We start from the raw sequence: 23,551 nt of genomic DNA on the forward strand, positions 1-23,551 counted from the left end.
TGCATCAGTTTCTCCCTTCAAAGCGTCTCAGGCACCAACAGGTGCCAATCACCCAGTACCTGTACCTGCAAGTCCTGTTTTTCCAGGCCCACCACATGAACCGCACAGGCTGTGGATGGGAAACTGGGGAACAGCTCCAGCACTTCAACTGCACAGCTCCTGTATGAGGGGATATGATGGAGCAGCCACTGCCTGAAGGCCCTGCCGATGTGCCTCAGACCTATCCCAAACAACATCCTTCTCTCAGTCCTGAGACCTTCCTGGCAGCGAGGTCCAGCTGAATTTCATAAAGCCTCCACAGCAATCTCTGGGTCAGCTGGTGATGCTCCAGCACAGTTTCTCTCCTGACACAGAGCAGGATGGAAATTCCTGTGCTGAAAGGGCAACACACAGACACAAACCACCTGCAGACCAGAGCTGCTCACTCCCTAAGCAATGCTCATGCAGTATGCAGAAACCTGGAGGAGCCCTTTGGTCCTAAAGACTTCACTCCTCACTTAAACAAATATAATCTAATACCACCTACTGAAGAACGGGAACCTTCTTCCTCTCCCTAGATAAAAAATTCAGCTGCATACCTTAAACCAAGTATCCTATTGCCTTGTTTTTCTACATTTCTCTTCATTTTCTGTTACAATAAAGCATCTCAAGCAGTGCTGCCCCTCAGACTAAAACTGCAGGAAAAGGGTGGGGCTTTGTAACAGAGCTCACACCGTGCGTTATTTGTGTAACCCTTTGAGGTGGCAGCCAGATCCTCAGCTGGTGTAAATGAGAGCTGGGCTGAAGCTAAGACAGCCTGGAGACTTCACAGCAGGGGAAGATGTTGCCTACCAAGTCCATCAGGGATGCTGATGCTCAGGGATGCCCCGCTGATAGCACCCTCCAAGGAACAGCCACTTGGGATCACTGCAAGCTTTGCACGCCAAGGGGAAAAATTGCACCCTTTTGGGTCCTGCTCCTGCAGTGCCTGAGACTGACATTGGGCTAGTGCAGTTCTGTGTGATGGACCTGGGGCTCATCATTTGTGATGTGAGGTCTAAGGAGCTACAGAGCCTAAGGCTTTCACTGCCTCAGGTGCTGCATTTAATAGGAACCTGGGCAAATGCTGTTACTTGGAGTTCCAGCTATGAGGGCAGCAGAGCCTGCACGGCCCACATCACAGCAAGTGCATTCCAGGTGTTTGCTCTTGGCTGTGCCTGTTTCACAGGAAGATGAACCCACATGAGAAGCTGCTCTCTTGTTCAGAGCACAGCCTTTCACCACCTCAGAAAGCCGTGGGCCTTCGCCATGGGCCAGGCAGTGGCTCTGCAGCCCCCTCTCCGCTGCAGACAGCCCCAGCCCATCAGCCATGGAGGCTGCCGTGCAAAAATCCTGTTCCTTCCAATGTTCAGCCTACGGTCACTGCTGGAATCCCATGTGAGGACATCTATCCCTCCCAGCCAAGCTGCAGGCAGGTGGCTGGGGTGTTCCCCCAGCCCTTTCTCCCCTTGGCACAGCTGGGCTCAGAGCATCCCACAGCAGGGAGTTCCCCAGGGTGCCTCTGCGTGGAACCCACTAATTTCCTCTCCAAGTCTGTGTGCATATCCTCACAGTTTCATCTCAGAGAGTGTATGTCGATTTACCAGACAGGGTAGAGTGGAAAGGAATGAAAAAGTGGAAGAGTTTTTGCAATGATCTTAGATATTTCACTTGAAACCCATTAGTTTGCAGGCTAAATAATTCCATCTATAAACTCTGTCAATCCCCTTACTCAGTTTTCTTCACCAAGACCTTTTCACTTTCAGCCTGAGGGTTGATGGAGGAAGGCAAAAAGTAATGTTTCACACAGGGTTCTAACAAAATAATCTGGAAACTATTACAGTAATGTGAAACTGGCTTATTTGGTTTCTAATGATCCCCTCTGAACAGGTTTAAAGAATTATTGGGGTGAGACAACATGTTTCAACAGCTAACATGAATGTGGAAATAGAAATGTGCTGCTCCTCTGGGCATTACCAACAAGTGATCTCAAGGCACACACCTACCCTTAGAAACCTTTGTGTTCTGACACCCCAGGACACAGAAGAAAATGAAAGCAGGGAAAAGGGGGAAGGGAGCTTTTACAAAATTAATTGCGCAAAAAATATGGCTTTCCAACCCACCTGCTGCCTAAGAATGAACCCTGCACATTGCTAGTATTGGTTCTAACAAACACATGTCTTTTCTTGACTTGCAAGATTAAGAGGTTCCCTGGAAAACCACTCAGGGGGCATAAATGTTGAGAATATGTGACTTGGGGATCCAAGCTGCTCTAAGTGCTTTTGCAGGCAGAGGAAATGCGCAGCACAAGAATGAGCAGCCTCCAGTAATGGACTAAGTGAAAGAGGAGTCCAATTACAACTAATCAGACCCAAGCACTAAAAGCATTTGCCCAACATCACCCTCATTAGATCAAAATTCTGTTCTCTTCCACAATGGAGACTGTTAAATGAGCTCAGGCCATACCAGAGGCTCACAACCTCCACGAGCATGCTGCCACTTCTTGGTGCAGAGAGAGGCAATCCCACCTTTTCCTACAAATAACCTTGACCTACTCAGTCAAACTCTGCCATCCTCTTGTTGGCCATCCTTTGGGGACACTTTCTGCCGAAGATGTGCCTGTGCATGTCAATTGCACAGGGAGTTTTTAAAATGAGGCAGGGGACCTGCAGACCTAATTTTGAAGATAAGGACATGTGCAGGGACTGGAACAAGGAAGGAGAGCAGGGCTGCAGGGAGTTGGCTGGGACAGCCAGAGGACATCTCCAATACAGAGAGGCTCCAGATCCATCTCTGAGGGATCCCATTAAGTAACTGCATCTGCCTTGCCTTCTCTTGGCACATCCCACGAGTGTCCCCACAGAGATGTGGTTACTCTTTTCTAACCAGTCCTCTCACCAGGGGAAAGAAATTGTCTCTCCTTCGGAATAGTTGGCAATGTGGCATGGGGCAAATGGCACCATTGGCAACTGGGGCTTTTCTTTCCTGTCACACTGGTGCCTCGCAGTGTGAATTAAAGCAAAGTAACCCCCAAACCTCTGGCAGAGGCAGCCAGGAGAGCTGAGATAAAACCAGGCAGCCCCTTCCACAGCAGAGAGTGATGGGGTCAAGCAGCAGCACTCCCTGAAAATGCAGCACATCTCCCCGCTCTTCCTTGAGGCCCTTAGGAATGATTTACAATAAAAACTGTGGACATCTGAGGATGCTCCAGCATCACAGTTCAAATTTTCAGTATTGGAGGTGCAGAGGACTTTTGCACAGAAGATGTGAGACATGAACATTGCAGCCAGGTTTGTGCTGCTGTCCACATGTGCACTTGATATGCACAATCTCTGAAATCGGGCACACACCTCATGTGTGCACATGCATGGAGGAGACACGAACCCAGCTAGATACCATGAGATTGTTTGTATTCATTTACTGTAACATTTTGTCCTCTGGACTGAAATTCATCTCACCTATTTTTAGACATGTTCAATGTAGATGACTGCATCTATCCTAGTTAACTCCTTTTACAGTCACAGGGCTGCTCAGCCTCAGCTCCTCTCATGCTGTGCAGGCAGGTCACATACAGCATGTTCTGTAGGGGCCTATTTCTCCCCACAAAGGGAGGTTGGCTCGGATCTAGCTATTTGCCACAAATCCCACCCCAGCCATCCATCATTAAGTACTTTTAAAGTCTTGTTATCCAAGCTCTCCTCTCTTCACCTTGCCTTTCTATGTCAGCATTGCCATGATGCTTTCTTCCACTACTTTTTCACAAGGCAGCTTTTCACATTATTTTTCCTTCCGCTTTGCTCCTTTTCCATCTCCTGATCAGATTTTGCCCTCAGTTTCTCCCAAACTCCTCATTCTGCCTCCACCCCATAGCACCCACCTCTCCTCCCGCTCTTCAGCCATCATCCAGAACCCGACACAGCTGGACGCAACTCCAAGTAAAAGCAGCTCCATCAGCCTCTGCCCTCATCCTCATGGGACACTGCTCCACCACAGCACTGCCACCCCACCTCGGAGCCCCCATGCACTTCCCCTCGCCCCCATGCCCACCACCACTGTGCCCCCGGGGCTGTCCCCACGTCCCCGCACTCACCCCAGGGGCTCACCCCACACAGCTCCACGCCGCCATCCCAGCTGTGCCCGGCCTCTCCCGGGCGCCGCTCCGCTCTGCGCGCACTGGGACGCCGCAAGGACGCCCACAATTTACACGTGGCTAGAGCAGATTCCCAGATGGCTTCACAGCTTCCCTTGTATTCTCTTTAGTCTTCCTGGCCCCAGTGGTCATTTCCCTTTTCCACCTGCCTTTCCCCTTCCTGCCCGCCTTATCTCTCTCTCCTGGCCCCGCTCTCCCGCGCCGCTCCCGCCCCACAGCCGCCCCATCCCGCGGCCACCCCTGTGCACCCCTTGCTCCCTGCACTCACAGCATGGTCTCTCCACTCTGCAGCTCCCACCGGCCTTCACCCGGCTGCAACCTGAGTGTTGCAAGAGGAGGACAGCTGAAAAGACAATCAGCGAAAAACCAGGGAGAGTCTGCAGCTCAGCTTGACAGAGCGCTGGAGAAAATAGTGTCAGAAAGGAATCGTGCTCTAGTTCCAGCTGGAGCATCCGATGGGACTGAAAACCCTTTGTATGCCGCTGTGAGATGAACTAAATGCAAAAGAAAGTGATGTGATGGCAGAGGAGAGAGATGAAATGTTGGATTAAGGGGAGGAAAGAGAAAAAAGAGAAAAGTAAACAGGAAAAAACAGGTAGATTCTTAGACCCATTTCACATGGTTTTTTTTTAAAGTTGCACTTCCTTTGAATTATCTGTGCTGGAAATATTTTCAACCCAGCTCCACTTCCCTTGAAAGATTCATTTGGCATGCATTCAGTTCTCAGATGAACTTGCAAGTTTCACTAAAATGTAGGATCAGCCTAAATTCTGAGACTGACAACTGTACATCTTCCTCCGTGATAGCAAAATGTTGTCTCTTATCCTCTCCCTTGCTCCTCACCTACTCTGACCTATCCACGCCCAACTCCCAATAAAAGCAAGTTTACTTTTCCTTCAAATAGCATGGTAGGCATCTCGAAATTACGTAGGATCCTGATCAAATTATCTCTTAACTCATCTGGAATCTGATCCAAGGACACTAAGGGAAAGCTTTCTGTTTCACCCCTGGGTGCACGATGTACATCATCAAAAAGAAATGTTCTGTTTGCTTACAGAAAGAGCAGTAGTAGACTTAAGTCCCCTTGGCACGAACAACAGCCCTGACCTAGGAAGAGAAACTGTAGTAATTTCAAAATTGTTGACTGCACTTTCACAGAGTGTACTCAAACCGCTTTTTTCCATTGATCTGACGACCCTGGTTAGTCAAACAGCTCCTCAGCCTACTTCCTGTTCTGCTGGAGAGCTCAGCAGCCCTGCTAAGAAACAGAGGGAAAAAAAAAAGCCAAAATCTAACTTCATTTTGAGATCATCAGAAATAGCAGTGGTGGACGGTTCCTATTTTTGTTCCAAAAATGTATTTATAACTTTACTGCCATCAGAGGGCACAGCAATGTGACCTGTCCTGCTCCCTGAGATGCCAGTTCAGCACAGTTGGTGAGCTGAGCCCATGTACCACTGCCAACAGGTCCACATCTCTGAGCACAGGGGAAACTTGGTCTTTGTGCCACATTTTGTTGCTGGTCTCCCCTTGCTGTGACTTCAGATCCCTTGAAGGGTCCAGATGGGAGTGGGATTTTGCAATACGGGCAGCTCTCCATGGTCTAGCCATTAATACAAACAGTGCACATAACCCAGCCATCTGTGGTTCGTGTTATTCTTACTCTGGATCAAATTTATCCATTGTGCAAGCCCACCAGACTCTACAGAGATACAACAGAGTTCATTTGGCCCAATCTGATCCCAGTCTTGCAGCTAAAATGATGTTCTAGAGTGCTGAATCTTCTCCATAAAGGTGACAGGGAAGCATAGTTCAAGTTTGCTGACCCTGGTTCCTGCAGTAGCAAAAGAAGACAGCAAGGGACCAGCAGACAGCAGCAAATAAACTCTTTCCAGTGAGATCAGCTGGAGCTGCCACTGCAAAATCTGCCACTGAACCTGCACCTGGAGTCTCCCGTGATTTTCTAAAAACCACAGGATATTTTTTAGATTAGTGGTGAAATCTGTGGCTTATCATCACCCAATACAAAAACTAAAGTGTCTTAGGGGTTTAAAGGGATTAGCAGGTATTTTCCAAAGTATTCTGTCTTTGGAGAATTTATCCCCCAAAGTTCTTACACTCGCTGAGACATTAAGTGCCATCACATTGTTAGTGTTTCCTGTGCCAGAGCTTGTTTCTCAAATCCCTGCTAGCTTCAATAAACACTGACACCAAGTAATAACATTCAGTATGTGTGTTGCAATGTGTGCTATGTTACAGCTGGCCACGCTGTCTAAACCTGACTTGCAATTTAATTCCCAAGCAAGTAACTTCATTGCGCAGTGTATGGAAAATGTTGCTGTTATGCAAACCACTGTTTTCTGACAATAGCCAGTAAAGCTGCTTTCCTCCCTCAGTTTTATATCCTGAAAATATTCTGTTTGTTCACCATCAGCAGTTCTAGCTAGTTTTTCAAAGGTGACTGCTCTCCGGAAGACCATCTGCATGTTGTATGCAGCTTTCAGAACTGCCCTCCTGGTGTGATTTCACTGAAGTAACCCTGCAGATGGAGCACCTGGGAACAGCCCACCAGCTGGAATAGGGCACACACAATGTCCGGGCCTTAATTCCCTTTAAACATGTAATAGCTCTAAGGGCATGCTAAACAGAAGAATATACTTGCTTTCTTCCCAGTGGGGGAGCAAAGACACATATCCATCAGCTGGAAACGGGAAAAATGAACACTGCAGCATCTTAATTCAAGAGGCAAACTGGGGAACATGTCAGTGTGTCTGATAAGAGTAAGTTGAAATCCAAATACCGTTAGGGCTGCTAGAGAATGCTTGGCATCACCTCACACAGCGCCTCTGCACCATTTAATGACAAGGTGGTTTCAGATGGTTCAACAACCTGGTATTTTCCAGGACCTATCACAGCCTAAGATTCCTTGTTGAAAGATGTAGACATCCTTCCACAGATCATCCAAATGGAATTGCTCTGTTCGAAAGTCGCTGCCTCCTCACTTTAACATAACCAAAGCTGTACTCCCATCTCCTGGCAGCTGCTTGTGTCGAAGACCTGTGAATCACTTCTACAAGTAGAAAAAGTAATCTCGGTTTTCAAATTGTGTTTTATATCAACTACCGACAGGGGAGGAGTGTGGGCCCTCTCGTGCAGTTTGTAGGGGCCTTGCTCTTCACTGACTGCCTGTATCTCTGGCTGCACTCCTGCCTCCGGATTCAGCTGGGAGAGAGAGGACTTTGAGTTTTGGTGGGGATGCAAGAGTCAAACACCACCTGCTCTCCCAGGCCTCACAGCACGCATACAAACAGGAAGGCAGATTTTGCTTTAGTTGTGTATGGGCTTTTTGTTTCAGCTGGGGCGGGGAGGGAGCGCTGGCGTTCTCCAATTGTTCCAGGGAAGCCGAATCGGCTTACACGCTCTGCCCTCCTGGCCTTTCTTTCCATTCAGCCCCATTCTCGACTCAGAGAAGCAGCTCTTTCAACAGGCCCTTTACCCACTCTTGCAGTTTTAACATGAGCTCTGCCTTGTTCTCACAGCCCCCAGCTCTTGAAGTCATCAGGTGGCTAAGACTCTTGAGTTTGGTTTTTTTTAAAGAAGTACATTTCTATGCTTCTGCCTTGCCGAGAACAGATTTAAAAACTCTCCTGAGCGTGATCTATAGGCATAGACACCATGAAAACAATCAAATAAGCCCAGCACTTCCAAAATACCTGAAACTTTTGGTAGTTTTTAAGGCAGTCCTCATTTTCTGGGAGAGCTTGAGTTGGCAATGTTTGAACAGTAAATGCATGGTTGAGGGAACTGCATCGCTGATGCACTCATTGGCCTTGATTCCTCATCCTGCTATGGGCAGGATCCCTGCCCTCTCCACTGCTGGGGGACCCCGGGACACCACAGAAAGTACCAGAGCCATCCCAGCAGGGAGCACAGCCTGCTCTGATGCTCGGCCACTGCCAGCCCCCTCTCCTCTATCATAAAAACATCTGTATCCTGTCCACACTATGAGATCCATCTTGCAGTAACACTCAAATTACAGCGGGACAGAAAAATGCTTACAAACCTGCCTGTTTCAGGTGAAATCCAGGATTTTCTCATTAATGGAAAAGGTCTTTCCTATGGCACCTGCCCTAAAGGGGCTGATGTTAAGAAGTTTGCCATCCCACACTGTAGCATCTATTCTCTCCCTCTTTTGTGCCCAAACCCTCCCAAGACACACAGAAGAGGGGCTCAGGAGACAGTGGAGGTAAATCTCAGCAAAGGAGGCTCCACTCAGTCCCCAAGGGACGAGGAAATGGCACAATGTGTCTCAGCCAGGCAGAAAACACAGCAGGGAATGGTAAACTTGACTATGGCTCATCATACAGCAAACACGTGTGTTCCTTCCCTTCTGCCCAGGGAAACTCTGCGGCACATTTTGGCTACAGCAAAGTGATTACCAGCTATTTGTTCATTTTCCTTTAATGAATCAGTTGAATGAGAGCAGTGTGAGTGTCAGGGGAGTGAAAGTCTGTCGTTCAGCTGTCTGTAAACTCCAGCTTCTCTGAAGATTTCTAGATCAGATTTCAGGACCTCAGGAGTTTGGGTTATTTTTCTAAATGAGGTTCAACACTGCATCTTCCGGGGAAGATGCCAGTTATCTACAAAACCTACAGCTCTTATTAATTTGATACCACAGGTTTCAGTCTGAATCACAGCAATGTGTGGTTGACCTCAGAATAAACTAAAGTACTTGCTCCATGGCATTAGACTTAAGGGTTGGCCAGCACGGGAGCTGGATTTATTTTTTAACACCAGAGCTCATTCAAAAAACTATGAGAGAGGAGATGTTCAGGCTGGGTTGGATACAGCTAAGATCATGGGGCTGTGAAAGGGAAAGTCCATAACATCTCATCTGGATGTTTTGCCAAAGCAAAAGGAGGTGTTTCATTTTGGGTTATGAAAGTCCTAGGAAACCTTTTCTCTTCTCGTCTTTCAATGTGTTTTAGTGGTGAGGTCAACTTTTAAGTGAAAAAATGTCATTTTGAATCAAATCTACATTTCAAATACTTGCAAAACATAAACAAACCATCCCCAAAATGAAACAGTTCATTCTGAAAGTGTCAGAATGACACTCGCTGCTATTTTTAACATCCCTCCTTCTTCCCCCACCTCTGTATTTTTTTCTAGGCCAGAACTATTCAGAAAATGTGTTTGAATTTGTGAATCATTTTTGACTCCCCCTCTTCCCTGACATTTGCTGGAAAATCTATTCTCTGCCAAAAAAACTGTTCTTCCAGATCCAGCCAGCTCCTACAATGTCCCATCCTGCCAGGGTTTGTCTGGGTGGGTCTGAGGCTCTGGCTGCCCTGGGGACACAGCGTGGATGGTCCAGAGGAAGAGCAGGCCAGGAGGACAAACCTCAGCCTCTGTCCAGGCAGGGATGGGCTCCGAAAAAGCTCTGAGCCACCCTCTCTTGAGACTGAACAAAGAGTCTGGCTCCAACAGAGGCCACCACACACAAGGAATTCCTCACCAGGCTGTGGCTTCCAGATATAAGGAGAGTCCTTGGAGTTTTGGTTCTCTTGGAAAAATCTTGCATTCAAAGCCAGGCCCCTGAAGGTTAAGTGGATGTGCCATAGCAGCTTGGAGCTGTCTCCTATCAGGGTTACAGAAAATCTAGTTTTGCATTCAGTCAAGATGTGAAAGCTCTGAGGCTTGCAATGCACTGCAGAGGTTTGATCCTTCGTAGCCTGGCGATTCATCGAACAATTTATGCCTTTGCAGTGCAAGTGTAAATGCTACCGCTCCCATTTGTGAATGTTTTGCTGCTACCCTGAAACTTTAGGCTAAAGTGGAAAAGTTGGATCTCTTTCAGTCCTCACTATCTCTAAGTCTTGCAGAATTTTTAGGATAGCATCCCTAGAAGAGTCTTTCCAGCTTACCCACCCAACTAAAATTCACCTTCTAGGCTGATCACATCATACCCCCATTTCTCATCTCAACAGCCTTTGCTCTGCAAACATCCATCAAACTCATTACTGAAAGACTGCTTTATGAGTCTGCCATTTGGCCCTTCTGTGTCTCTCAGCCTCCCTACCTTGATTCCTTCTCCTGAGGTGCATCTCTAAGTTCCTTGGCTTTTCTTTCCAGACTGTGATTTGTTCTATTCCCATCACTTCTCATTTCAGCGTGGAAAGGTCAACTCCTGCGTATGCTCAAGCATGAGATCAGCCTATATTAAACAGGCTCCTCTGAGCTTTCTCCCTTCTGGGAAGGGTTCCCATCCACAGGAACAAACCTGGAATCTGGAACTACCTCCTGAGCCGCCCAAATGCTCAAAAACCAAATACCAGAGTTGGTTGGGATACACAATACAGGGAAGACAACAACAGACTCTAATAGATGCAGAGGTGTAATTGTGCTACCTCTGCATTTCCCTCTCATTACCAGCCCAACATCTGGTCAATGTTTTGGTCACTTGTGATCACCTGGACTCCTCTGCGGCCTTCCTTGGCTCAGAAAGGCCATTCCAGCAACACAGGGTAAAGTGAGAAAACAGAGACCCGAGGAGGCAGGCGAAGTCTTTTCTCCTTGATGAGATAGAGATGAGGGGCTAATGGAGGAGCTGAGCTACAGTCCTGGCTTCAGACCATTTGTTTTAACCTACTGAGCAAGGTGGCTTCCATGAGAGCCAGACAAGATCAGCTGCTCCCTCCCCTGAGAGAGTCTGGTTCAGTTTGGAGCTGGTTTTCTAAAACTCATCCTGAATGTATGAATTTTACACAATTTTTTGTCAGTGATTGTACATCTTGCTCAAAAGCTGTGACACGCACTGTTTGTGTGCGAAGGTGGGAATGTGACATCCAGCACGGCGATTCTGTTTGCTTTGCAAAAAGATCAAGGTTAGTTCCCACTCTGCTAAAAGCACGGAAGGGAAACACAGGATTTGTCAAGCAGAGATAAACTGAATTGAGAACATTTTATACACAAATTCCTAAGAGAAGGTTAAAACAATGGAGCAGGGAGAGTACACTTGTCAAGGTTTTTTCAAACAATCCTTTTTCACCTATTCTTTTAAAATACAACAGTAATTCAGGTGGACACAGATAAGCCACCGTTCTAAAACCTCTTTCCTTTGTTTCCTTTCTGGCAGCTCTGGTCTCTACCCCAGCAAGACATTCCTCCCACAACCCCAGGGTGGAGGGCTGTCAGCTCTAAGTAAATATGGCTCCAAGGAGAGAGACAGTAATTAACGTCCTCTTTCTGAAGCTGCTTTGGCAATTGCAGTTCCAAGTGCCTCCTACTCCTGTGACCTCATGCCTCACTTACAAGGTGTATCTATTAACGGCAGCCCAAGACTACTCAGAGTTGCTGCCCAGGGGTGCAGCTGTGTGCCAGTCCCTGGCAAGGGCACCACGAGATGCTGAGACTCAAAGGCTCACTTGGAGGCACTGCCCATCCCTTCTTCTGCTGCCATAACAAGCACCTATCTGGGCTGTGCACACTTGCTGTTATCCCACATGCCATCTGCAACAGCACCCAGAGGTGGGAATAGCACTCCAGGGCCATTCATGGTCATTTTTGTGGGAACCCGGGGCAGTATGAGGTACGAGGTGATGCTGAACTGGATTCAGTGCAGCTAGGATGATGCTGCACAGGCATGAATTTAAAAAAAAATAATTTGGCTCCATTTCAGAGTTCAAAGAAATATTTGAGCCTATGGGCACTCATTCAGGCTCATCTCTAATTATATCTCATGTTCAGCCTTTTAAACCAGTTCTTCAGTCCTCAGTAAGGGTCACTTCACAGTTGTTATTACAATTTCTTGCCAATCTGTTGTTGGATTTTCCACTTGACATTATTAAGGGATTAAGTTGTTTGTCTCATCATTTTTTATCTATCCTGTTCAGTTTCCTAAAAACAGACTTTAGCCAGACCAGAAAAGATAGGAGGGGAAAAAAGCCCAGCATTTTCAAGATATAATAATGGTTTTGGATTTGCCATTATTATTGTTTAAATTTATTACTTTGGATATGTAAACTTTGCTGACTCGTTTAATCTGGAATGTATTAAAGAAAGCATTAGGCATTACAACAAGTCATTGGATTACACTGCCCTGATTCAGCTACAGCTGTGGAAGAAATATATAACAGGAGATCCCGTGGAGTTATACATTTCAGACTGAGCTCGTCAATTGCCATAGAGAAGACAAAAACAAATGTAGCTGAGCCTGGAAAGAATGTTGCTAAAATTGGAGAAACATTTAATGTGAGTAGCCTAGGGGTGCAATAACTTTGCCTGTAACTTAACAAAACCCACCCACATAAAACATACCAAGAGAGATTACAGATTGGACTCTCTGATCTGCAGTCTGCCAAGAAAGCAAACCTGACTTTTTCCCCCTTCCTGCAGATGCAGGTTTAAACGGTCCCTGCAGAGTGTTAAATATATATTACCCATAATAGCAACCACGTTACATTTGGACACTTTGCCAGTTCTCCAACTGTCTGCTCCATACCTTGCCTGCAGTGGGAGGATACCCCTGGATAACTAATGGAGCTTGCAGCTGCCAGCAGAGCAATTCCTATGGTCCACATGGTGAGAAGGAGCCTGCTCACCTCCTCCTCACTCCCACCCCTTCTTGGAGCCCTGCTCTCCTCTCTTTTGAGGGGTGTGCCTGCGCCTGTACTTAAGTACCCCCTTATTGAAAATGTTTTGAATGCGTTTAGCTCAATGGGATAAAAGCTATTCCTACGCCATCCCAAAATGCAGGTCTGCAACCCACAAGGCTCAGTGGTGAGCTGAAGGCCAGCTTTAGCTCCTGCCCTTCTCCCAAGTGGCAGAGATCAGAGATTGTTTAGAAAGAAACGAGAGAAAAACACCCAACCCTAAAACGCAGTTTCCAAAATGCCGCCCTGCAGAACTTTCCATTTATAAACCTCCTGTCTCCAAAGGCTCTGAGGCACCGTGCCTGTGAACGGGCAGCCCCCACAGAGGGACTGCATCGCAGGCCCATTAATTCAGCTGCAGGTTGGATTTACCGCAAGATGTAACTGGATACGTGCAGGAGCGAGCACGGCGAAAAACGATCAAGGACCAAACCTGCAGCATGCTCCTGCTGGCTTCAGCGGAGCTACAACAGCTTTTATCAGCGTTTTATCTGACCCTAACAAAAGGAGCGGATTGTTTAGCAAAGGAAGAGGGCTCTTTGATTCTATCTTGCTGCAGATGAATTGCCCAAGCAAGGGCAAAGGGACAGGAAGCGAAGGGGGAGGAGAAGGAGCTGATGCTGAAGGTAGGTGCTGCCATTGCTTAGCCCTTGCTAAACCACCCCTTCTGCAAATGCTGATGAGGTGGGAGGAAAGAGTTGTGTCATTTCCCTGCCATAGCCATTCGACCAAAATGTTGTGCTGGTTACTCCTGGTGTTGATATACTGGTCCTCATTTCAGATAAAGGGAGTTTTATGATAGTGAAGACTGCAGGGCCCATGAGACCTCCCTCTGCTTTGAATAGTACAGGAACCTTACTGTCCAAAATCCCAAGTATAAGACTGCAATCAAGGATGAAACCTTAGAAAATACTCACATCAATTCAGCGAGGTCCACGCCACAGCAACCCCGGGTGCCGACATCTCTGCAAATCAAGTGTGTGAAGCAAACCGAAGAGACAACCTGATTCTGTCCTTTGAATCTAACTCATTAAAATGTCTGTTGGCATGTCCCTCCAGAGCACACCTAAGTTTTTCACAGAGACGAGAGATGCTTTACTATTACTTAAAACCACAACAGTGCAGAATGCTAATGAAGTTCCTGTTGTGTAGCACTGATCAGATAATACGCTGTATTGCTTACAAGAAGTAGTTGTAAGTGCTAAGCACTTGTTCTTTTACCCCCGAGTTCTCCTTCCAAAAGCAATCCTTGTGTTTTGACCAGCAATAAATCTTGTATCTGAAAGAAGAATTGAATTCCTTCCATTGGCTGTCCCTTTTCCCATGTCATTAATGAAAAGAACTCCCTTACTATAAAAAAAGAAAAATCCCTTCTTTCTTTTCATGGCTGAAATGATGAAAAGACTGAAATAAATATCGAGAGAGTGAAAAGTCTAACATGGGTCTTAGCAGCCTGCAGCAGCTCCTGACTCCAATATTACCCATCTCTGAGAAATTAAGGTCAGAAACCACTCTGTAAATACAATCAGCGGCTGACAGCAGTGATGAGGATCTCCACAGACACACAGCTGTGACAGCAGCTCTGGGCTGAACTCCCACCGTGCCTGGGAAAGAAGGAGCTGCATTTTCCAAAGGCTTCCACCAATTCCGACCACATTCACTGTGCACGCACCCACACTGAAACTTGCAGCTGGAGATCCCGGACTTCTGGATGTAGCTGCAGCAATTCATGCTGAAAGGCACTGCTGGATGATCACCCTGTTACAGAGCAAATTGAATTTTGCTGCCTAAACACTGATTTAAAAGCCAGTCACAGGCACTTGCTTTTGAGGCTGGTAGACCTCAGACTGAATCGGCTTCCTGAACTACTTGGAGCCATTGTGCAGGCTATGCATGACCTGGGTTTTCATGTGTAGGAATAAAAATGAAATTCCAATGAATTTTATAGAAGACATTCAGAAAGAGATTCCTCTGTCTTAAAGCAAACTCTTGGGCTAATTGTCAAGATCCCATTAGAGCAAGAGAGAAGAAACCTACGTTAGGAGAACCTTGGGATGCCCAAGGAGACACCCAGCAAGGCTAAGCAAGATGAATGCCATAAAGGGGCCATTTCAAGTGACACAGCAAGTGTGAAAGCCAGCATTCCCCAAAAAGTCACGTTTAAGAAAAGGGATTAGGCTGCAAAGTTACACAGTGATTTGAAAATGTTAACATTTAGTTCTCACTGTCCGTTAAATATTAACATATCTTTCTTAGAAAGCTTGGCTAGGCTTCGTTGGAAGAAAGCAGGTCAAATTTACTGCACAAACTTACCTACCAGTATAAACAAAATAATCTCTAACCATTACAGAAGACTAATGTCAGCTGAAGCGACATTTAATGTCATACACAGATGCCATTATTTCTGTAGTGAGCTAAAATAGAATTACATGTAAAGAAAATGTTAGCTCAGCAGCGGCTTTTAGCCTTCACATGGCGCACGAGAGCTCAGTGCTGCACTCATATTTTCTTCACATGCAAATCTGTCCTAACACATTATAGAAATAATATGGAAAACATGAGACAGGTGCTGACTACAACTGGGTTTTGTCTTTGCAAGCCTCTAAAAAGGTGAAGGCAAAACTCTGAAGTTTCCACTGATTCATAAAATTCGCTCTGTGGACATTCAGTTTTCCATCCAAAGGATCCAAACAGGTAAGCTCCTGACATCCTGCAATTCCCACCAGAAGAGGGGGAAATGTGGCTCTTTCCAGACCTGGATACCCTAAGGATGATGGGTCTAATGTTTGTTCTTCCTGCCCCTCAGAAATATAGGGTGGTTTATCTTGTCACTTCCATGGGTGCTTTCAGCATTAAATTTTTTTGAGAAAATATGTAAGATACAGCAGCTGTGCTAGCAAGTAAGTCCCTTTATGAAAAGGATCTGCTATGTGCCATGTAATTCCTGCCCTGTCAATCATGGAGAATGCGCGCAGAGAAGAAACCCTTCCCAATGAGCTTAAAAGTGCTGATGAAAACAGACTTGAAGTAGCACCATATGTCTCTCATTGGGTTATGGCAGCATCTTCACTCAGCCTCCGTGGGTGGGAGCCATAAAAAAGCTGCTTATTCCCTGAGAAGGTCACGTGAGTAGGTAGAGGATTAGCTACGGAATAGGGAGCGATGCTTTGTGAAGTCCCTGGAGTGCACAGCCTCCATCCACAAAGAGCATGAAGCTCTGCCCAGTCCACCGAGCACCGGGGTGTCCTCATCTCATCTCATCCCAGCAGGCAGAACACTCCGTGCTGTCACATCTGCTGAGCGTGGTCTTCCGAAAGGGCAAACACCGAGGTGTCGATCCCATTCCCCTCTCCCCCTAGTCTTCTCACAGCAGGGAGACTCCATCCTTTGGCAGCTTACCAGGTGTGCTAAGCATCCTCCCTTTCAGCGATGTGCATTACTAAAAGAACAGTCGCTCTTCTGAGTAAGCCAGCAGGGCCCTAATACACCAGACTTTATATTGGTACTAAATCAGAGATACCACTCACAAGCTCATAAGCTTAGGAGCTTTTAAGACAAACACAGTGGGAGTAAGGAGTAAAACACATAAACACAGTTGGCATAAAGATATATATTCACAGGGCTTGCATGTATCACCATAGCCATGTGGTCATGGTTTCTGTTACATGGAGACTTCCTGATCACAGCGACAGCTTGGAAAAGGAATGAAAGCATATTTAATTTGATTGATTTTTATAGGAACAAATCAGGACTCCTGTTGTCAGCTTATGCCTTGGAACATCTCAAAGAGAAATAAGCAAAGGTCCCAGAGGCCCTTGGCTGACACTAGCCCTATCTAAACTTGGCTCCTTTCAGGACTGCATTAACAGCCTTTGTGAGTCAAACAAATAAATCAATTAAAAGAATGCCTGTCATCAGCACTGCCATTAGCTTTTTCCAAAAGTTCTTGCCATTTTGAACAGGTTAATGGAAGTCTCTTATTCTGAGAAATCTACTCGGCCTGCTGAAAGGCACAGAACTTTCACACTGTACCAAGACCCTTGATTACTATTCTGCTGTACATCCTTGTGTTTCCACAGCAGCTGTGGGAAAGCCAGGAAGAGGAACACGGCAGTGTCTTACACTGTTTTTCCAGGAAGGGGTTCTTTTCCCCCCCCGACATGTCATTTTTCTATAGTACGTGCTTGCTCGAACAATTTCTGCCTTTCCCCCCACTTGTCTGTTGCTTTGTCTCCAGTTTCAGAGAAGTTGACAAATTGGGGAATTTAGGTCAATGACAAGGACTCACTAATGACCAGCTTTGCTTAGGGGCACAGCCCGTTTCCAAGAGTGGGACAAGTCTCCTGCTGCAGAGAACATCCTGGTTATCAGCTCTCCCTTGGGAAGAGCCAACAGAGACCCTGGAATGGCAAAACTCATACACTACTATTTTTCTAGCAAGAAGTCAGTGGGAGCCACAGCTAGACTGTATCTTATTTTAGGTGTGAAATCTCCTCAGGAGACTGGGCTGCCATTTCAGGCTCCCCATGCCACTCAGAACCTGGGACAAAGGAGCACCTTTTCACTTCCCTACACACCCAGCCTGTGTGATCAGCCAGGAGGGGAGAAATTCTCCCCCTCAGCATGAGACAGCGATGGAGGCAGGTGCCTTCCAAGAGTTGCTGCATCTCCTGCCTCAGGTGGTTGGCGAGCACAGGCACCAGTTCCTCCCCCAGACTGCCCGTGTTGGTCACAGGGGGTGTGCAGAGAGTGCTCCCCTGCGGCATTTCCAAACCACAGTGTCCCCATCCCAACAGGCTGCCTGGACAGCCCGGCCCTCCCACACAGCCCCAGCAGTGCAATCGCTCGAGTGTCTCTGAAACCTTGCAAGCATCAATAAACAAGCGTGGGGTTTCTCCGGCAGCAGCCCACAGCCCGGGGAAAGCCACAGCTGCAAAAGCCCTTACATGGAACTTTACGCAGACCTTAAGTGGATTTGCAATTTAACAGCAAAATGTCACGTTGCTCTTATTGTCACTGCACTTCACAAGTCTGCAACCACCATGGCAGGGTCACTGCTCCCCGGTGCTGTGCAGCCCACTGAGCACCAGGGCACTCCAGGGACAGGGAAAGCACTCAGCAAACTATTTCAATAAAGAGAGGCAGAGCCCCTTTCAGTCACAGAGCTGCTCCAGGTCATGGTGTCCAAAAATGTGGCCCCAATACCTCCCTCCCTTTCACCTGGCAACGTAATTTTCTCACTGGCCAATTTTCAGGCCTGAACACAAATAAAGCTTCCTACCTGCGGTACAAATGGAGGATGAGTCCATGGCAGCCGGAGGGATCGGCCTGTTTCCCCGGGATGTCAGGAGGAACTACAATAGACAGCCGGACATCCCTAACAGATTTGCTAAGCCGACAGCCTCCAAAAAGGAAGGGCAGGAGCAGGCCTGCTGTTTATCAACTCTGTAAACATGCTGTGAGAGATGTGCATCACAGACTGTATCTGCAGCAAGAACAGCTTTCCTGCCGCTCGTCATTACCTCTCCTGCAGGTGCAACAGCCTCCCCTGTGCCAGCAGCACCCAGTGCAGACAGGCAGGGCTCTCTGCCTGCCCTGTGTTTGTCTACTCAACCCAGAGGCACCTCGTTAGTTTCTCTCGGCCGAGGTCTCCCAGGATTTGACTAAAAGCAGGAGTTGTGGAGAGAGCTTCTCACACATTCTCTCTCATTACACAACTCATTTCCAGACCGTGTGCGTTGTTGAAAGGAAACAGTGAGTTCATGAAAACAAATGAGTGTGCAACCTGACACTGCTTCAGTAGCTGCCTTCTGCTCTCATTATGGATTTACAAGATATTGCCAACCAGTACACAAAGCTGGGTGTAATTTATACGAAATTTTGAATTACTGGGCATTTGCACACAATCCTGCTGAGAAGTTGACTATAACCTGCCAAAGTCTGTGATCAGCCCTGCATGGGACCTCTGGAGCCCAGTGGAAAGTATCATTGTAAATTAGCCTCTCTATTCCTGCTGAGACTCCAGCACTGAAACACAAAATCAAGTGCACCTCCTTAGGCTGCCAGACACATTTTGGACCAGATCTTCATCTCGTTTAGCCTGAGTAGTCCCATGGAGCCGAGCAGTTACTCTGATCTTAGACCTGAACTGAGCTTGCTCTTATCCAGACCTTCTAGCAGTACAAATGAGCCTTGCCTGTCCACTGCTGAGCCACTAGCCTGGCTGAGCTCACTGGAGGCCACAGGAGGTTGTGCAGAGTCAGCTTGAGGCTCCAGGAAGCTTTCCACAGGAGCATCAGGCATGCTTTTTGCCCATCAATGAACTGTTTTCAGCAGCAGATCAGTGGGATCTGGCACTAGGAACAGTCATTAGCACAGAGAATGGAGCAGAGATTACTACAGCTCACGCACATAAAACCAGCAGAACTTAATCAGCAGAGGGATTGTAGCAGCTCCCAAAGGGAACAAGCTGATTCATCAGTTGAGAGCCCCAAAATACAAAACTGTCTGCAAACACAATGAACTACAGACTTATAACTTCGCTAACTGCTTTTACTCAGCTGCTGCTCCTTCCTGAGCAGAACCAAGCCTGGATTCTTGGAACAGGACAAAAGGAGCACAAAAGAAAAGATACTTATTTCAGCCTGCTGAGTGTTTTATAAACCACAGCCTCAGTTCTTCCAGGTTTGATGCCTTCACTTAGATGTTTCCCTGCACTGGTTTTCCTTTTGTCATTGTGTTTAGCAGCAGTTTCACTACTATGTGTCTACAGGAAGTTAAACATAGTGAACCACATAATTGAAAGTTGATGGGCCTTTCTTAAACTCTTAAACTAAGGAGCCTGCATTGGGTTGTCCTGCATGTTTCAAGGTTTGTCAGTGGGAGGCTCCAGTGCTGGGCTCAAATCAGTGCAAAGTCTCGGAGCTGGACGATAGCAGAGACCATGTGCTGGCTGGAGAGCCTTGTGATGGGTGCCCTGCATTGGGTTAAAGTGGTTCAAAGCCCTCTGGATAACTGGTGTGACATCTCAGAGCAAAGGACAGTCTGTATGCACTCAGACATGCAATGAACTCCCCTAGTGACACAGCAAATCCCATGACTGTCTCATGCCTTTGGAGAATGCCTCAGAGCTCTCCTCTCTGAGGAGACCTTTCTTCTCTAAGGGTAAAACAACACTGATGATTTCTTTCATCTAAAGCCTCACAACCAGCTCCACAACAAAGATCCTGAAACAAATGAACTTAATATAAACACCTAATAAAAATATGGTTACCTATAAGATACCCCATAAGCAACAAGTTTTATTCAAAAGGGGAATTACCAGAAATTCCAGAGCATTTTGCTTCTGTGTGAAAGACACAGAGACATTGTGGTGATGGGCATCACTGTGAACCTGAACAGACAGTTGGCCCACACAGTTTCAACTCCAGGAAGGAAATATTCTCCCTCCGGCTCATGTAAACCATGGGAAACCTCCAGCACCCAGGGAAGCTGTGCTGAGGAAAAACTGAAGGTCGTAACCACATGTCAGCAGAAGGCTGCAGTCCATGGATGTATTTTAAGCATACTGGCAGTCAGCTTTGCAGCACCAGGGAAGCTCTGCAAGGACTGTGTGCAATGAAACAGGTACCACTCCTCTCTTGTGCGAGGATTTTTCGACTAGGAACCCCTCTTCCAAGTCTGAAAGATTTTCACGTGAGGGAAAGCAAGCACCACTGAGCAAGTGTAAAGTTTCTCTGCAGAACTCTGCTGCAACAGGCCTCTGCCCTCCTGCTGCAGCTGTGCCTTGGAGCGGGGATGCCACCACCCTTCACCCCACCTCCCCAGGGCCGGTGCAAGACTCACCACTCGGGGCTTCTGCTGGTCCAGGGTCTGCAGGAAGGCCGGGGTCTGGTCCAGGGTGCGCTCGGGGTCACTGGAGATGTCCTCCTCGGACTCCTCCCAGGACGAAGAGAAGCCAGTGGAAGACGCTGAGGATGATGAAAGCTTCCTGACGGGCAGGCTGCCAGGGGGCACGGCGCCCGCCTCCTCCTCCGGGCCCCCCAGGTCTGTGACAATGACGGCGGGGATGCTCCCACCGATGGCTGGATGCTGGCCCTTAAGTCCTGTGGGGGCCACCACCACCTCCTCTTGCCGTGGTGCAGGCCCTGAGTGCTCCGGGGGGCTGCTGCTCTCTGCCAGCTCCACAGCTGGGGCCACCATCGTCACTGACCTCCTGGAGGGCTCTGCAGTGCTCAGACAAACCTGCGCCCCGCCAGCATCGGGGGTCTCGCTCTCCCCGTGGGCTCGCGGCCGGGGTCCAGTTCCGAGTCCCACCACCGGTGCCGTGGGGCTGGCCGGACGGGGCCGGGCTAGCCGAGGGCTGCGGGGCGGCTGGGCAGCAGAGCTGTGTGCCTGGATGTGCGCCTCGAAGAGCCCCACTTTCTGGTTCACCTGCACGTTGTGCAGCTCCCGCTGAAGCTGCCGTGCCATGGGGGGTCCCGGCTGCCCCTCTTCGCCCCGGCTGCCCCGCCGCCCCCCGGGGCTGCCTGGCTGCCGCAGGGGCTCCTCGAGGGGTGGGAAGAGGAAAGCGGGGCCACAGCGTGGGGAGCGGGGCGGCACCGGGGCCGGGCTGAAGACAGGGAGCGAGCGGCAGCTGCCGGGCGTCTCCGGACCCCTGGGCAGCACTTGTCCGGGAGGAGGCGGCGTCTTGCTCCTGCCGCTTGTCACCTCGCTGTTGCTATTCATCATCACCAAGCTATTGAGCGCATAGCAGTACACGGCCATAGTAGTCAGCCGGGGAGCACGGGGGGGCCGTCGCCACTGCCGCCTCGGCGCTCAGGCTCTGAGGGGCTGCCCAGCGTCTCTCCACGACGGGACCAGCAGCATCGCCAGCAGGAAAAAGGGGAGCTGGGCTGGCCCTGGCCCGCAGCTCCATAAAACGGGACAGCTGAGGAGAGAGAAGCAGTGAGAGTAGTTCTGTGCCCTCCCTTAGTTCACCGTCCAGCTCGGCGCACAGAGCGCCAGACTCTTCCCTACCCGGGTGCCCCTCCCACCTGCATGCATCCCCAGCGTGCCACCTCCGGGGACACGGCCCAGCCTGGTCATTAAAAGGATCTGAGTGAAGGGAAAGTCGGGTTTGGAGCTGTTTCCCCGCTTCCCTGCCTTCCCTTTCCCCTCTCCAGGTTGCCTGCGGACACTGCAGCAGCAGCAGTGTCTGAGGGGACACACAGCCAGCAGCCATTCCCGCAACAGAATAACAGAATTGTGATCAACTGGTGTAAACTGAAAGTTGGCACCTTTCAAGCGTTTGCCCCAGAACCTGACATATTCTAAAGGAAGATAAAAACTCCAAACAACTTATTTTTGTCACACTCGAGTATGTCACCTATAGAAAGAACAAGTGTCAGGGATGGATTTCTGTTGTATGATACACAGGAAGACTCTCTGCTTGCACAGTTTTGTACGCTATAGGGCCACGTCTCGAGTTAGTCCCCTAACTTAGACGTGCAACAACATGGCTTTGCACATCTTCATTAATGTCCTGGCTAAATGTGCCTCCCCTGTGCACATCTGCTGTCCGGGACATCGAGCGCTGCAACTGCCTTCAAGTCACAGCCCAGACCCCACATGCAGAGATGTGCAGTGCTGTTTGTTCTGGCGAGTGTCTGACTGTGTAGTGTGTGAGAGAGGCTCTGCTTTCTTAGGGGGCTCTCTGTGCCCCTGTGCACTTCAGTGTGCTTTCTGTCATTTTCTGTTTGCGCCATGGGCGCTGGAGTTGCAGTCCCCATCCCATGCCGGGCCATGGGAACTCCTGAGATCTGCACAAACACACTGCCCACATGAGAGTACAAACTTGTTTACACACAGCGCGCTAACTCCGGCTGTGGGTGTACACGCCTCTGGAAGCACTCGTGTCTGATGCTATCAGCGGTATCCCTGTGCGTCCCCCTGTGAGGCTCCTGGCAGGTAAATGCCCACAGGTCTAAGCGCAGTCCCAAAACGGACAGTGTGACCAAAGGGCTTCCCATCCCTCCAGGCACTGCTCGGAGGCAGTGCGAGGATCATCAGAGCCCAGGCAGCGCGGGCAGCCACTCTTTGCAGGGATCCCCGAGGCAGCAACGCTCCCAGCGCTCCGGCTCGGGTACGAGCGAGCATCGGCGCAAGGTGCCCGGCCAGACTTTGGGTGTGGGACAGCCCGCTCGGCCCCGGGGACAGCACCCTGCCCCTCCGCCCGTCCCCAGCTCGCCCCTTCTTCCCCGAGGGGCCCGCCTGGCCCCCACACCGCCCCCGGCGCGGCTGCCGGAGACCCCCCGGCGGAGGAGCGGCCGCGACCCTCCCGCCGCCGCTTACCTGGGGTCGGGATCCGAGCCCGCCCTCAGTGCTCCCCGCCCGGCAGCGCCCGCCGGCGGCCGCGGGGCGCTGCCGAAACCATCGCCGCGGGGCCGCCGGGACTCCCGCTCCCTCCGCGGCTCCGAGCGCCTCTCCTCGCCCCGGGGCGGGCCGGCCGCGCCGGGCTCTGCCCCTCCGCGCCTCGGCGGCCAAGGCTGCGCGGGCGGCTCCGCGCTCCGGGCGGCTCCGCGCCGCGGCCCCGGCGCCCGCTCCCGGTACGGCTGGAAAGGCGGAGAGAGCAGGAGCAGGAGGAGGAGGAGGAGAGGGAGAGGAGCGGCGAGGAGGAGGAGAGCGGAGGGAGGGGGTAGGAGAGCAGGAAGGAAGTTGTGAGCCTGTCTGGGGTTGAACTCAGCGGAACAAG

The 23,551-nt window shown here is 49.3% G+C and overlaps 1 protein-coding gene across 1 annotated transcript in view; it reads right to left on the reverse strand.

Annotated features, from left to right (window-relative positions):
• ITPKB (inositol-trisphosphate 3-kinase B) overlaps positions 1-23,248 on the reverse strand; it is a 66,730-nt gene extending 43,482 nt beyond the window's left edge. Inside the window, exons 1-2 of the mRNA XM_066316299.1 lie at positions 23,152-23,248; positions 20,665-21,748 (exon numbers count right to left, since the gene is read on the reverse strand). Of these exons, the coding sequence (XP_066172396.1) occupies positions 20,665-21,585 (921 nt within the window). The 5' untranslated portion in view covers positions 21,586-21,748; positions 23,152-23,248. The remainder of the gene's footprint in view (positions 1-20,664; positions 21,749-23,151) is intronic.
• Positions 23,249-23,551: the final 303 nt, after the last annotated feature.

Source organism: Sylvia atricapilla, chromosome 3 (genome assembly GCF_009819655.1).
Source record: "Sylvia atricapilla isolate bSylAtr1 chromosome 3, bSylAtr1.pri, whole genome shotgun sequence".
NCBI lineage: Eukaryota > Metazoa > Chordata > Aves > Passeriformes > Sylviidae > Sylvia > Sylvia atricapilla.